Here is a 14,739-nt window from a genome sequence, read left to right on the forward strand (position 1 = left end):
TGCTCTAGAGTGTCAGCCTAGATATTGTGCACAAGTTGCTGAAGTGGGACTTGAACCCACAACCTTCTGACTCCAGCGAGAAAGCTACCTTTAGGCCACGAATTTAATTTGTGCCCAGATTGCACATGTCTCTGGGCACAAGTAACACGGGGAATTCCAGACCTAGGTGTTTGACTTGCTGGTGGATGGGTGTTTCATTGAAAAAATATTTCAGCATTATTCTACTGAGAGCATTTTTATTTCTCATTATAAGTGTATATACAGTACTTGAGCGATGACATTCAATCTCCTTTTAGTATTGGCAACTTAGAATGAATTAAATTAACATATAGGTATGACTATTAAACTTTCAATATTGGTGATAATCCATAATAGTATAGGAAGTGCATTTTTTGATGATGGACTAATGTCTTGAAACGTGAGATTTTCCTTTTACTGTTGGCTTGACAGAATTGCCAGAGGATCAATCGACAAGCAGAGTGACTCTTCAAACAACCTCCTGTTGCAGGACCTTTTGGCAAAGTATGTACAATTTTATTATGGCTTTCTGATTAGTAACTAGGAAGAACTACATTTTAAAAAGAATATAAATGTTAATAGCAATATACTTTCAATAGTTTTGTATCTTCAACTTTTGAAGCTTCTAGTTCTAAATGTGTTTTGGGTTCCTTTTTAAAGCAAGTTATTTAGCTTCTAGTTCTAAGTATGGCAACTAATTGGGTAGTGTGTTGGAACATTGTAGCAGTGGAGCACCAGCTTGAATCTGATTCTCTTGCTGATTCTTGACCCCAGTTATGTCACCTGGGTACCTGTCAGGAGATGGTGGGTACTTCCCTCTTGGAGGGAGAACTGAGAGTCATCTAGAGCCACAGCTCTTGCTTTTGCTGGAAGCCTGACAGGAGGTTGACTGCAGATGGCAACATTTTTAGTTAGCAGTTGGAGGAAGAATGCAAGAATGTATGCACCCTGAAGAGGCAAAAAGCAAAATGTATTAGTTAAATGAAGCTTGTTTGATTATAAGGCAGTAATCTATTCCAAGCTGTTTGATCCCCGCAATTATGTTAGTCTGTCAAAAACTCCCTAGAATTTGTTTATAATTAAGCCGTCTCTAACATTGGAATTAAATGCAATAATTCCTTTTTCCGTCCCCCCCACCCCCCCCCCACCCCGAACCTTCGCTTTCCCTGAGAAGATGAATTCCAAAATCAGGGTTAAACTTGGAAAGGTCATTGGCAGCATACTGCAGTTCTGATGTGGTGTAAACAACTGCTTTTCTTGTTCGGCTGACAGAGAACTTTATTTTTTCTCCACATTGGTGGGTGGCAGTGTACTGTCCATCACCTGTCATGTACAGTTAACTGAATCACATTCCATGCAGAGGGGTGCTAATGATGCACATCAACTCATTTCAGTATTATCCTTTGAAGACAGTAATAAGTGCTTATTTTAATTCAGCCCAAATCCATTTTTCTAATTAAACCCAAATTTTTTTCCAGAGTATTTTTATTTTTGATAAAATATGTATTTGCTCACTCACTGCAGAGTCCATATATTCAGTTTTATGTGGAGGTTTTATTCGGTTTTGATGCATTCTTTTAAGTGCTCTTGCACTCTGATTACGGGATGAAGTTACAGTTGTTTTCCTTTGTGTAAACATTACTGCAGGTTTATTGATTTTAATCTGAGAAAATGTTCAGTTTTTTTTGGTAGAACATGTGCTTTATTTGGGCGAAGGTCACAAAGAGTTTAATGCTAGAAAAGGGATCCGGAGCTGACTTAAAACATAGTGAACATAAATGAACCGTCCTCTATGTACTGCATTGCAGCAGTGGAGTCTTTTGACTGGGCATTTATGATCTAGAATATGTCAGCACCTTGAAGAGGGCAAGAAAGTGGAGTGTGTGTGGAATGGGGGTGTTGGAAAGAGAAACGAGGAGGAAGACCATAGCAATACTAAACCTGAGGTTTGTGACATACCCTGCATGGCTGAAGAGGCTGCCGCATAGTCTTGTGCCGTTGTGCACCACTTGCACTGCAGCTACCGAAATAATCTTAGTATGACCGTATGAAATCAATAAGATTTGTGCAAACCTGCTATAATACCACAAGAATCCATCCCTCCTTGTATTTAGTACTGCACAAAGAAACCTGGCCTCTCCTGAAAACCTTGAAAGCACCTCTAAAAATATTCTGGCCACATTTTCCCATCTTAAGTGTACTTTTCTCCCCTCCATAAACCTGTGTTACCATTTAAATTTTTTGAACGCCAATGATAGTTCACTGGCCATACCGTCTTCTGCACACATGGCATTTGGTTCCACAGGTGTGGGTTGCCCTCTAGTGCCCTACCCTAGTGGCATTCTTCATGTATGAGCCTAGACAGTGACTGTTGGAAGGCTATTCCACTGTGTGGGACATCACAACCGAGTCTTGATTTCCCCCCCCCCCCCCCCGAGCCTGAAGTCCACTCGTGCATTTTCTAGTGATTATAGTGGGGCAGTAAGAGTAAGCAGACTATTTGACAATTGGGTGAATCAAAGCTGAGTTTGTCCTCCAAACATGTATTTTTAGCAGTGGTCACTGGATAGCAATCAAGAACAGGAGTACTAGCTGATTTCTTTTTTTTCTCTCGACTTCCCTAGTCCAGGAGTGCTGAGGCCAATTGTAGCACTTCAACTGCCACCTCAGTTGACGTCAGCTAACTGAGTACAGATCAGGGATGGGAACTTTTGGTCTGTGTGGGTAAGTTCCACACTGAACAGTGCATTCACCTCCATTTTGAATGGAATAAGGTTAAAGTTCTGGGTAATGATGTAATGTGCTTTCAATTACAGTAGTGTCTCACTTTGAATTTTACTGATGGAAAAAAAAAATGGTTAAAAAATTGCAATTTAGCTTCCAAATCATTCCTAGATTGAATAAAGACTTGACAGGGTGCTTAGATGTTATGCTTCAGTCCATTAACAATTAGTCTTGTGTTTTCCTTTCTTCCCTTTCTCCTCCTTTCCTCCCTCCCCCACCCCGACAACAAAATTGTAATTTTAACAACCCAGAGTCAGGAGTCTTGAGTGACACACTTTATTGGAATAGAAAAATTTACACATTCTCCAAATTCATGCAATATAGGATAGTTGCCACTTGCTGACCTCTACAATAATTACTGTCCTAATCATGTAAAATTGGATTTAAAAGCCCGAGCAGCATTAAACTGGGAGTAAAATAAGTGGCCTTTCAGACAAACCTGTTGTGTTTTTGTTTGTTTGTTCCTAGTTTTTTCTCATTGAAGTAAATCAGTCATGCTGGGACACACTTTTATTTTTGTAGGAACCTTCTCTTGATGATCTTGTGTAAACCTGGAGTGTTTGGTTATTCAGCAGTGGAATATACTATCCTGTCCACACATGCTCTTTTTTTAGCCTGAAAAATGCTGATTTTTGTCTTCTGGCAGTGGCTTTGCCCATTGAGCCATTAACTTTATTTATCACTAAAGTTCAAAATGGGGTCACTGTTGTAGGGAAATCTTTAGCGTAAGGACAACACTATATTGTGCATTAGTTTCCATACTGTGACCTGATATGTAGAGTTTTTGAAATGTCTGACTTTTTGATTTAGATAACTTAATAATTTGATGAACTGGAAGTTGTATAAAATAGAACGGAATTTGGAAGTCAAACCTTGAATACCGCTCAAGATGAATTTGTTTATTTTTAACAATTGTTGAGTCAGTGTCTGTCTGAACTGGCAGGATTTTGAACTTTCACCTGTTTTAAAGAAAAATAAACTACTTACTGTAGCTTGAACCAATTGTTAGACCTAATCCGATTCTTTATTCTCTTGTATTGTAAATTGTAAAACCAGATGTGTTAATCAGTACCGCAGCTTTGATTTGCCTTTTGATTGTAGGTTTCACAACAAGTAGGGGCTCCACATGCTGTGCCACATGAAATGAACAAAGGACCCCAACCTATTGGAGGACCTCCAGCTGCCCCACACCCCCCCCCTTCTGGAATCTCTCAGGTGAGTAAAGGCCATGAATTGGCTTTAGTTTCTAAAATGTTGGGTGACTTGACTGTTAGTGACCCTCAAATTAACCATGTTTTTCATTCTGTTTTCAGACCGCCTATCCCTCTGGCCAGACAACTGCTACAGTAGTTTTTGCACCACAGCAATCTCCACAAATGAACACTCAACCACAACCACGGCAGGTAAGAATAGGTTTCTGATTGGAAAAATTGCCAGTAAAACTCTATGCGAACACATTATATAACCCTGTTGAAATAGTACTCTGTACTCCTTACCTTAAAAACATTGTTGCCATATTTCTACAATTGACCATTTTTGGCCAGTTTGCTGTAGAGTTAGTGCTGAATAATTTTTCCTGGAAAATAGGATAACTTCAGAAATTGGATTGAATTTTAGCTTAATTGTTTTGAACACAGCTTCCCATCCCACCGCACACATGCTTTTAAATTTGCAACCATTCTTCAGGCTGAGATGGAAACGGTCTGCAGTGTTCTATGTGGCTACTGCTGCAATCTAGATCGGCAGCCAGGTGGCTGCCATTGTTAGGACAAAGCTTCTGTATTCTGTCTTTCTAAACTTCTCCATGGTTGCCCAGCAGAGAACTGATGAAGGGCCTTGTATGTCAACTGGGCTGGGATGTTTTGCTGTAAGCCAAGTTGATATGTTTGCAGTGAGTAGCATTTTAATCACTGCATTAGATTGCCTGTCCTCCTGCCAATTTCGTTTTTGAAGCTTCACTATTGATTAAGAGAAAAACGGTGTCTAAAACATTTTGGCATTACAAGCCACTTTTAGGCATCCATTATCAGCATATGACCCTCAAAAGGTTATTTGTTGGTTCCTCTTTTCAGCAGCAATGTGCATTAACCTTTAAAGCACATGTTACTTTAACTCTGATGCTTTGAATACTCAAAGCAGCCATCTGAAAAAGCCTTTTAAATTGTCAGTTAGTACTTAATTAACAGAAAATGCTGGAAAAACTCAGCAGGCCAGGCAACATCCGTGGAGAGAGAAATATTTCTCTCCCCGCGGATGTTGCCTAGCCTGCTGAGTTTTTCCAGCATTTTCTGTTTTGGATTTCCAGCATCTGCAGTATTTTGCTGTAGTACTTAATTAAGATTGTTTTGTACTGTGGCTTAGTTGAATTTAGTTGAAACTGTCCAAACTCAATTCCCATGGGGCATACTTGGTGATTGGTGAAGCTTCTTGGCTGTTCAACAGGTTTCATGCTAAAGTGAGATCAAACCCAGTGGTGAAGTCCCTACTGAAATTAATTGCAAACGGTTTTATTTCTCCTGTTAGTGTACTTTGCATTCTATTTAGGCCACTTGGGTTGCCAGTATATCTAAAGATTGTGGGTAAATTATCACTAGCTTAAAAGTTGGCTAGTGTGCAATAGTTATCTTATCCCCTTGACTGCCTTCAATTTTCCTTTTCTCTCCACCTCTTCTGAAGGCACAACCAATGCCGAGTTTGGATCCATGGGTTCCAGCAGCTCCCTCACCCTAATGATCATTCTTCATGTATAAGTCTGGCCAATGAGTGTTGGCAGGCTATATATAGCAAATTTTAGGGCTTATGCTGATATTAGCATGGGTTGATACTAGTGAGTGATTACTGTACTAGGAGGATGCATTCATTCACTGAGCTGTCAGATCTGTTGCGTTTCTCTTCAATATAAAAGAGGTTGGACGAAAGATGAATGATAAGGGAAGCCTCCATGGTTCTGATTGGGGAAGGGGCAAGAGGAGCTGTTATAAGTGAGCATATAGCACCCGACCAGAGAAAAATGAAACTGATCCAAAGCATTCACTAACTAGGTTAGCAATGAATGAGCGTTAGCTCCCCATTTAAAATGAATATTGACTATCAAACTAGTTTCTTGTCAGTTAGTTCATTTGAGTATTCAATTCTGCAGGAAAGCGACCATTTTTATCACATTGCCAACTGCTCTTGCCTGTAAACAATACTGCAATATTTGACGGTTCACCGCTAGAAAAGACTGCATACTATAATAATCTAGTATTCTATTATCTGAATTGGATCATGGACTTGAAGGGTGAGCATATTTTGGCTAATGGTTTTTTTAAATTCATTGTTAGGTTTATGCAATTACTGACTTTCTTTGTCAATTCTGCTGGTTAGATGGCTTGGTCACAAGGGATAAGTTTGGTAACTCTTCCCAGGACAAACATAATAAATCTATTCTCTGTTAAATTGATTAATGGAAGTGTGTACAAAGGTGTTGGCATTTCCATGAGCATAGTTACCTGGTTATGAGAAAGTTGGAAGTCTGAGTTTAAAGTTTATAGTTTATTTTTCCTACTGCCTTGTAAAATCATTAGTCCTGAAACTTTCAGGATTAACATGCAAACCCGAGAAGCTTGTGATTGTTTTTTCTATAAACTGCGGCTATTTGACTAATCTTAAATTTGACTCTTATTTCTTACTTTCCTAGTTTGCTGCAGGTCCTCGAGCTTTACATCAGCAGGTACTAACCAATTAACAGACTGCATGTAATTGCATACTACCCCATGCAATTCCATGTAAACTTACACATGCTAAGATTTAAAATATGGCTTTCAGTGCATGTCTGGATTTCAATTCCCTCTCCCTTCACATACTGTATATACTTGCATTTAAGATGAGATGTATATATTCCTGCTGAGAAGTGTGGGTGGTGGGCGGTGTGTTGGCAGGACTTTAGGGATAAAAGTCGTACTTGGGTGATGCCCTCATTCAGATTTCTTCCTCGCAGAGCAATTTCTAGAAAGATGGATCCAGCAGCAGCACCACCATATGAGCGCATTGCTGCCAGCTGTTGTTCAGCCCTCCATTGAGATGATACTTAAATGGCAACTCACCCTCTCAACGTGAGTCCTGGCTCCTGCTGCTGACTCCTTTTCATCGATCTTGCCGGGCAGTCTACAAATTTAAAATCAGCAGTTGGTGCTTCGACTGAAGTAGGGAGTCAGGAGGAAATGTCCTTTTTAAATATAACGGCACTACTGGAGTAGCTGAGTGTGGAAATGCACTCTGATCCTCCAACAGTGCAAAATGTAATTGGCACTTCTTCCTCCCAAGTTCTGTCCTGGCTCTTGCTGATTTAAAATCTGCTTTTTCTCTAGCTATCCAGCTGAATTATCTTGGATTTAAAAGTTAGGGAGAGTATGGATTAATGTTTGGAGAAGTCCTATTTAAATAACAAAAGTGCTGGAACAGTAGAGTGCATTCCTATTAACTGATGCTTCCTTTCTCTGGCGCCTTGCAAATGAAGACTTGCGATGAGGTGCTACATAAATGCATCGCCCAAATATCCTAAAGTGCTTCACCACAAATTATTTTCAACTTCAGTGATTATGTAGGCAATACAGCAGGCATTTCTGCACCGTTAAGAACACCAACAAAGCAGTGAGGTGGATGATCAGTTAATCTGTTGATAGTTGAGGCAGGAAAGTAGGCCAGAACCCTGGCAAAACTCTGTTTTTGTTTGAATTGTGCCTTGAGACCTTTGACTGTCCATTTGAACCAACAAATTACCCATCTGAAGCATGGCACCTCTTATGCAGCAGTCATTCGGTGTTGATCTCCTAGAGTGTCAGTGTAGATTATGTGCTGAAGTTTTGGAGTGGCGCTTGAATCTAGTACAGGAAACTTTCGTTTAACCGGAGGTTAAATGTCCGGAAAGCTCTATCTACCGGCAAAATTCAGGAGCCGTTTCCTATAAGTTTTTTTAACTTCTTGTTGCTTTTTTTTTTCCCCCCAGTCAGCCTCTGCAAGGTCTAGCTGAAGCTGTTGCTTAGCTACAGAGATGCTTTTAAGCTGCGGCCGACTGTTTTGAAGCTGTTGCTAAGCAACAGGGTTTGTTTTAACATTGGCGCTGGTTTATACGGCAGTTTTGATGGGACGGCACCAACTCGTTCCGTCAGTGCCGGATACCAGAAAGTTTCCTGTACCTTGTGCTTCCAACTAAACCAAGTGGACAGTTGAAGAATAGATAGAAAATAATGGGTTCAAATCCCAGACATCATTTGACATAAGATGCTTACTGCTGTTGGACTCGATGTTTCCACTGGTTTGCTGGGCCTCAGTGCCCAGTGCTTGTGCAGTTGGATATACCATGTCCCTATTAGCTTTTGCTGGGTGCCTCTCTGGAAAATCTACCTCCTGATCCTGACTGAAGCCCAAGAGCCTGCAGCAGATTTAAAATCTGAAGCAGCCCAGATTGATCGGGATAGAAAAGATTTTAAATCAGCAGAGAGAGCCAGGGCTTATGTTGGCAGGAAGAGATACTGATAAACATTAGTGTTGGACAGGCAAGTAGTATTTGCCAGTGACTGTTGATGTGAATAAAATGAAAACCGGCAGAGAAAGTGTGTTTGTGGATGCCAGCTGTTAGAAAGTTTAAAGTTTTAAAGAATAGGAGAATTATAAAACGCTTAGGATTTATCAGGTTGAATATTTTGGGGGGACGGACAGAAGTACAAGAGTTGTAATAAAAACAGAAAATGCTGGAAATATTCAGCGGGTCAGGCACCATTTATGGAGAGCGAAGCAGAGTTAATGTTTCAGGTCGATGACAAAAGGTCATTGATCTGAAACGTTAACTCTGTTTCTCTCTCGGCAGATGCTGCCTGACCCACTGAGTATTCCCAGCATTTTCTGTTTTTATTTCAGACTTCCAGCATCCGCAGTACTTTGCTTTTGGGATAAGAGTTGTCTTGTCCATTGCGCACCCTGTATGCGAGTATATACGTTAGCCACATATCCTTATTCAAAGAGCCTGAAACAAGCTTGCTTTGGGCATTTGTAGTGAGAAAAAGTATAAAGATTTTGCCCCCAACTTTAAGTGTGTACATTTTTTTGTCATTGGATGCATTTTTAGTGAAATATATTAGTTCTTATAAATGGTGATTTCAAGTATGTGTCTTTAGAATTTTGAATTCATTAACAAAATTGAGGTCTAGAATTGTGAATTGAAAACAGTAAAATCGTAACGCTTAATTGATTTTTTGTGGGTGCACGTGTGTAGCATTAATCATTGTCAAACTGGCGTAAGAGCAAATTGTCAACAAAGATTTTTTACTGAGTAACTTTTGAAGTGTGGTGGGCAGTGTCTTTTATGCACTGCTACATGGTGAGCTGCATTTGAGAAAATTGAAGATTGAGTCAACAAGAAGGCAAAGCAGCTTGCTTTGTTTTGAGCATAGTAAGCACTGTCAGGTGATTAAGAGAGACATTGGCCTAGAAATTCGGTTTTGGCGCAGCGAGGGCTTTAGCGCCGGAAGTTAGTGCCGGCGCTAAGTCCCCCTGCGCGCGCCAAAAATTCAGTAGCGCCGCGCCCAAACGGCTGCTGGCACTACTGAGGGGTCTCAGCGCCTCAAAACTGGCGCCGCATTGCGGCGCTATTCCGGCGCTGCGGCGCCCGCTGCGGTGCGGCAGGCTCGGGAAGTGCAGGCCTCATCCTTCCGTTAAGGAGGAGCTGCCTGCACCCGGCCGCGGCCCGCGATAATCTTTTTAAAAATGAGCCCGGCACCTCGGACAAGTGCCGGGCTTGCTTCTGTTCCCGGGGGGGGGGGGGGGGGGGAGTCCGGGGAGGGAGCTGCGGCCAGGCGGCCGGCGGGAAAGCGGCCGGCCGCCGCGGGGCCTTTAATGCGCCGGCGCAAAGTTCTGTAAGGCACCTCTGCCAGAACGTTGCTTGCGGCTGCCACGGGCGAGGCGGCCGCAACTCAATTTCCGAGTTCGGGCGGGTTACCATGGCAACCGGGACGCTGCGCACACCGATGACGTCATCGGTGCCGGCGCAGCGCTACCGGCCTAACGCCGATTTAGGGCCCCTGTCAATTTCTAAACTGGCCATAACTTCGGCGCTAGGCCCTCTAGCGCCTCAAAAGTGGCGCTAAGGCCAGTGAATTTCTAGGCCATTATCTGTGAAAATTGTGCTTTTCTTAGTGAGTGAATGATGAGGATGGAATTTCTCGTTGGTGAGAAACAGTTTTTGAACACTGAGGCAAAGGCATAATTAAAAGGTGACTGGAACTTCCTGGAATATGTGTATTTTTATCTTTGTACAAACAGCATGTCTCCTGAAATCTCAAGCCATGATGTAGTAGAACTTGTCTGAAATAAATTTAGGCATGCAACTGTTGTCCTAGAAGATTTGAGTAGAAGTTGGAAGTTCTATTTGTAGTACTGAATCTTGGTATACTTGTGATGCACAGGTCTTGCTGTTGGGAAAGTAATCTTAGAAATATTTTCTAATACCCAGCAGCTGTGGAAAAAATATTAACATGCATGCTAACCTGGCACCTTGATACAGTAACTTGAAGCAAAATTATACTGGAAGTTCATATGTTGAATTGGAGTGTGCTGCTTGATTAATAAATTGAGTTGTGCTAATGAATTCTAAATACACTCCAGCTTCAATCCAATAGTTTATCAACACCCACTGTCAGGTTTGTGGTAGTCCTCCATACTGTTGATGTGATGGAATCTCTGGAAGCCAAAAGTAGTTTTGTAGAACAGTTTCAGTTGCCAATTCTGGTTTTACCTTCCTCTGACAATTTTCGCTTAAGATCCTTTTGACATTTGGTAGTTACGAGTGCACTCTTATGTTGTGACAAAGTACAGGAAACTCTTTGATGAACCGGCACCACGCTGGTCCCGGATAAAAAAAAAAAAGTCCGAATTACAGAGAGGTATAGTAAAAGGTACGCGAGCCCTGTACGTGTCCCTGTTGCATAGCAACAGGTGCAAGAACCCCGGCCACAGACCAAGCGTCCCTGTTGCATAGCAACAGGTGCAGGAACCCCGGCCACAGACCAAGCGTCCCTGTTGCATAATAACAGGTGCAGGAACCCTGGTTACACGGCCACAGGTCCAGGAACGGCCACTAATATGAAGTAAAACTTACCTGAACCTACTCCTGAATTTTGCTGGTTAAGAGATTTCCGGTTATTTAGGTGCCGGTAAATCGAGAGTTTCCTGTAGTATGAGAGGATGGTTAATCAAGGTCGTTAGGAATGTTCAGTCTTGGGACAGAAAAGGATCATTTTCAAAAAATAGATCACCTATATCTTGCAGGACTCCATACTACAACTAGAATTTCAATGAATGGAAATGCATGTCTTCATCTAATTCCTACTAATCTCTTGCTACTTAAGTACTAAACTGTTTCTACAACAATTTCCTCCCATCCCCTGCCTCAACATGCTGTACATTTATAAAATGTGATGCATAGATTTTTTTCATCCCTCCCCTTGGTGATCATTCTTTGCTGGGGTATGGTTTCATTTGAAAATGCTAGAAATATGCTTTGCATACCAGAGAAACATCCAGGTTCTGTAACAATTTATTCATTTGAAGAGTTATCTGCTGACTCTTGGAAGGCTATCTCTAAGCTGTTTGTCTATTTATGTGCATTTGTTCTGCAGTGGTAAAATACATAGGTCAATCATCTTTTGTACGGTTCTGCACTTATAAAGTGAGGCTTATTACCAGTTCAACAGCATGTATAACCTGGTGATGAAGATTTTATAAGTCTCTTTTGATGGGGCTCTGTGTGCTTTAATAGGATTTCCTTGACTGGGCTAAAATGAACACTACAGTAGTAAATTATGGAAAATAAATCACTTTTTTTGGTGCAATGCTTTGCACAGCTTGCTTCGGTTGCAACAATTCAGAGTACATGCATCTTGTATAACGTCATATTCTTGATGATAAATCCAGTACTCGCCATTTGAACAGCTTGAATGAGAATGTCAGCGAGGGCTCCTTATCTTTGCTTAATATTTGGTCATTTCTCGTTGAATAATAGGGAACGGATGTACTTTGTTGCTGGGTAGGTAGCAGTGAATAGTTTTTGTCCTCTTTGGTTTTGTTTGATTCCTATTTGAGGCAGACATTCTTGCATATATATTTAGATCTAAAGTAACCAGTAGAAACACTACTAGTGAAGTTTCTCTCTCTAGTGCATGTACATTCAAGCTACTGTATCTCAGCATAATTAATGTATGAAATAATTTCAATAGCTCATTTAGTTGCTCAGGGAATCCCCCCCCTCCCCCCCAAATCACAAAATGAATTGTGTGGCTGGGGGAGACATCGTGAGACAGTTAGCTTTCCAGAGTATAAAGATGAAGGAGTGGATATTTCAGTTTGCTCCCAATAATTCAGCCACTTTTTTTTTGGTAAGAAAAAAAATTATCCAGTAATTTGAATTAAACAACTTTGAATTAAGAGGAATGGACGGCATTAAACAATACACCCAAGTCATAGCTTGGTTTTCGTTTTCTTTGCATGTGCATTCTAAATTTTGCAGTGCATAATTTCCATTCTAGTACTGTGGCAGTTTTGGAGAATGCTGCTTAAATCTCTGAATACTTAATGATCCTGTGGCCATTTGGTTCCCTTTAAAGATATTGGGCAGGAATTTCCGCTAGGTTGCGCTGATTGTTTCAGCGCAATTCGCCTGAAATTGATCAACCCAACGCAAAAGATCGAGGAACTTCAAGAGCAAATTCTACCCAGCACAAATTGAGTTTCTGCGGTCTTTGATCTAATTTAAAAAAACATGGCACTAGAAGCCTTCCTCACCCACAGAACTGTTCATGCCCCCCAGTTTGAGCGGAATGAGCAAAAAAAAAGTCTTAAAACTAGTGCCATTGTCGCCTGGATCGTCGATTGTGCCCAAAGTGGAAACCCTTGGCCCTTATTACTAATGATTTCGCCAAGTGCAGTTGATTCCATAGAAAGTTTGTCAGAACCCTTCCATTTCTATACATGACTTATGTAACTGAGAATGAGTATTCTTAGACATCTTAGCATTTCTAGACCTGCATTTTAGTTTATCCCTTGCAGTTAAATTTATTGGTGTAAAATTGCATCCAGTTTTGTGTAAGTTGTATTCAGATTTAATTTTGTCTAATGGCAGATATACAGGACAAAAAAATTGACAGGTGACTAAAATGTTTGATTCGAGCTGAATATTTCTAGTGTTGGTTTTAATCTGAATACTGCATGATGTGTTTGTGGCTTGTGTTTGTATTGTGATTTTCTTTCTCTTCTCTGTAGCAATACTACCCAAACCGAGCCCAGCAACAGAATAGTGCTTCCAGGGTTCAGAGTAGTGCAACGACTCGACCCGTGGCCTCTGCTACCCATGTCTACCCACCTGGTTCACAGACTATTATGATGATGACACAACAGATACCTGCATATCAGTCATCAGGACCTTATTATGTTCCAGGCCAGGCAAGAACCTTTTATACATGGGCATTGTTAATTTTCTAGTTTATTTTCAGATACTGCTAGTTTTTCAGAAACACTTTTTAAGCTGCGAAGTAATTAACATCGTGTTGGAAACCAAAGTTGCAACATACAGTATTAGGCTTGACTCCCTGTGCTGTTAAGATAACACACAACACAACATTTCATGTATAATGTTGCAGCAAGAACTGCATTCATTTATCAATCCTGGGCAGTCACTTTTGGAGCTAAAGATACAGATGGAGGCCATTTCATTCATCGTGCAGATGCAAGTTTCCCCCCACTGGAGCAATCCAAACTAATCCCATTAATGTGGTGTTCAAAACTGCATGATATTCCTACGGTGGCCTTTTCTTAATTTCTTTCAATATTCTCATTATGTTTAATTTTCTCAGATTTCACAATTAACTTGGCTTTAGGAGTCACTTGTGATAAAGCAATTTGTTTCCTAATGAATCATTGTGTGAATAATTCTTTCTAACTGTACCCCTTTACACATGGTACCAATCCTGCATTTCTCAAAACTATACCTGATATTCCAGTTGTGGCCTAATCAATGCGTTGCACTGATTCAGCACTGCTACCTTGATTTTTGTATTAAATATCTCTGTATAAAACCCATAATCCAATTTTCTCTTGTAGCTTCTTCTACCTGCATTCCTTTCGATGCACTGTGTATCTACATCTTGAGCTCTCTTGGTTGCTCTACTCCATTTAAGGATGCTGGCATTTATAGTGTAATTTCTTTAGTTTTCCCTCAAACTGTACTACATACTTATCCACATTGTATTCGGCAGTTATCTACACATTCCCCAGCTCTGTTGTTCCCTTCCTATAGCCTGCTGCATTCTTCCTCAAAGTTTGCTATGCCTCTAATTTGATATTTGTAAGGCTTCATATTCCCTCTGTGCCCGTGTCCAGATAATTTGAGTAAATGGAGAATAAGGTCCCAATACCGATCCACGGGACACTCCTAGCTACATTTTATCGATCTTAAAAAAACAAGTGTTTGCTACTGATCCTCTAAATGATAGAAAGCAGCTATTCTTCTAACCATGCTGCCACCTTACTTAGGTCAGATGTTTTACTTGAGGTTTATCTTGCTATAGAACATCACAGAAATCAGTTACTTCATTAACTTCAATTAATTACTGTTTTTAAAGCAATGAAGTGGTCATGAGCCAGCTGGTATGAGCATGGTACATTACTCACTGGCTTTTTGGATCTTTTTATTTTCTAATTCCCCACCTTCTGTTCATATTGAAAATCTGTGGTGAGATTTGCTTAGTATAATGTAGCTTCCTGCTGCACAGGTATATACAATGGAATCAGATATATTCATTTGCAATGTATAGATTAATAACCAATATGTATTGGTGCAGAGCACTAAACAGTAAGTTATTGTGAACAAAAAATGTCACATAGTATGTTAATTTACAGTTGACATAG

General features: G+C 40.6%; 1 protein-coding gene across 11 annotated transcripts in view; it reads left to right on the top strand.

Annotated features, from left to right (window-relative positions):
• Positions 1–14,739, top strand: part of LOC147115693 (eukaryotic translation initiation factor 4 gamma 1-like) — a 123,602-nt gene that overhangs the window by 19,163 nt on the left and 89,700 nt on the right. For 6 of the 11 annotated variants that reach the window (XM_085990161.1, XM_085990160.1, XM_085990166.1 and 3 more), the window contains 6 exons: positions 451–522; positions 2,643–2,742; positions 3,904–4,017; positions 4,116–4,205; positions 6,482–6,514; positions 13,096–13,275. In XM_085990161.1, coding sequence (XP_085846287.1) covers positions 3,946–4,017; positions 4,116–4,205; positions 6,482–6,514; positions 13,096–13,275 — 375 coding nt within the window. In that variant the 5' untranslated portion in view covers positions 451–522; positions 2,643–2,742; positions 3,904–3,945. Of the gene's footprint in view, positions 1–450; positions 523–2,642; positions 2,743–3,903; positions 4,018–4,115; positions 4,206–6,481; positions 6,515–6,792; positions 6,897–13,095; positions 13,276–14,739 lie in introns of those variants that run through there. The other 5 variants (XM_085990168.1, XM_085990167.1, XM_085990169.1 and 2 more) reach the window with 3 other exon arrangements.

Source organism: Somniosus microcephalus, chromosome 6 (genome assembly GCF_052327205.1).
Source record: "Somniosus microcephalus isolate GS21.2 chromosome 6, FLI_Smic_1.0, whole genome shotgun sequence".
In the NCBI taxonomy this organism is placed as follows: Eukaryota; Metazoa; Chordata; class Chondrichthyes; order Squaliformes; family Somniosidae; genus Somniosus; species Somniosus microcephalus.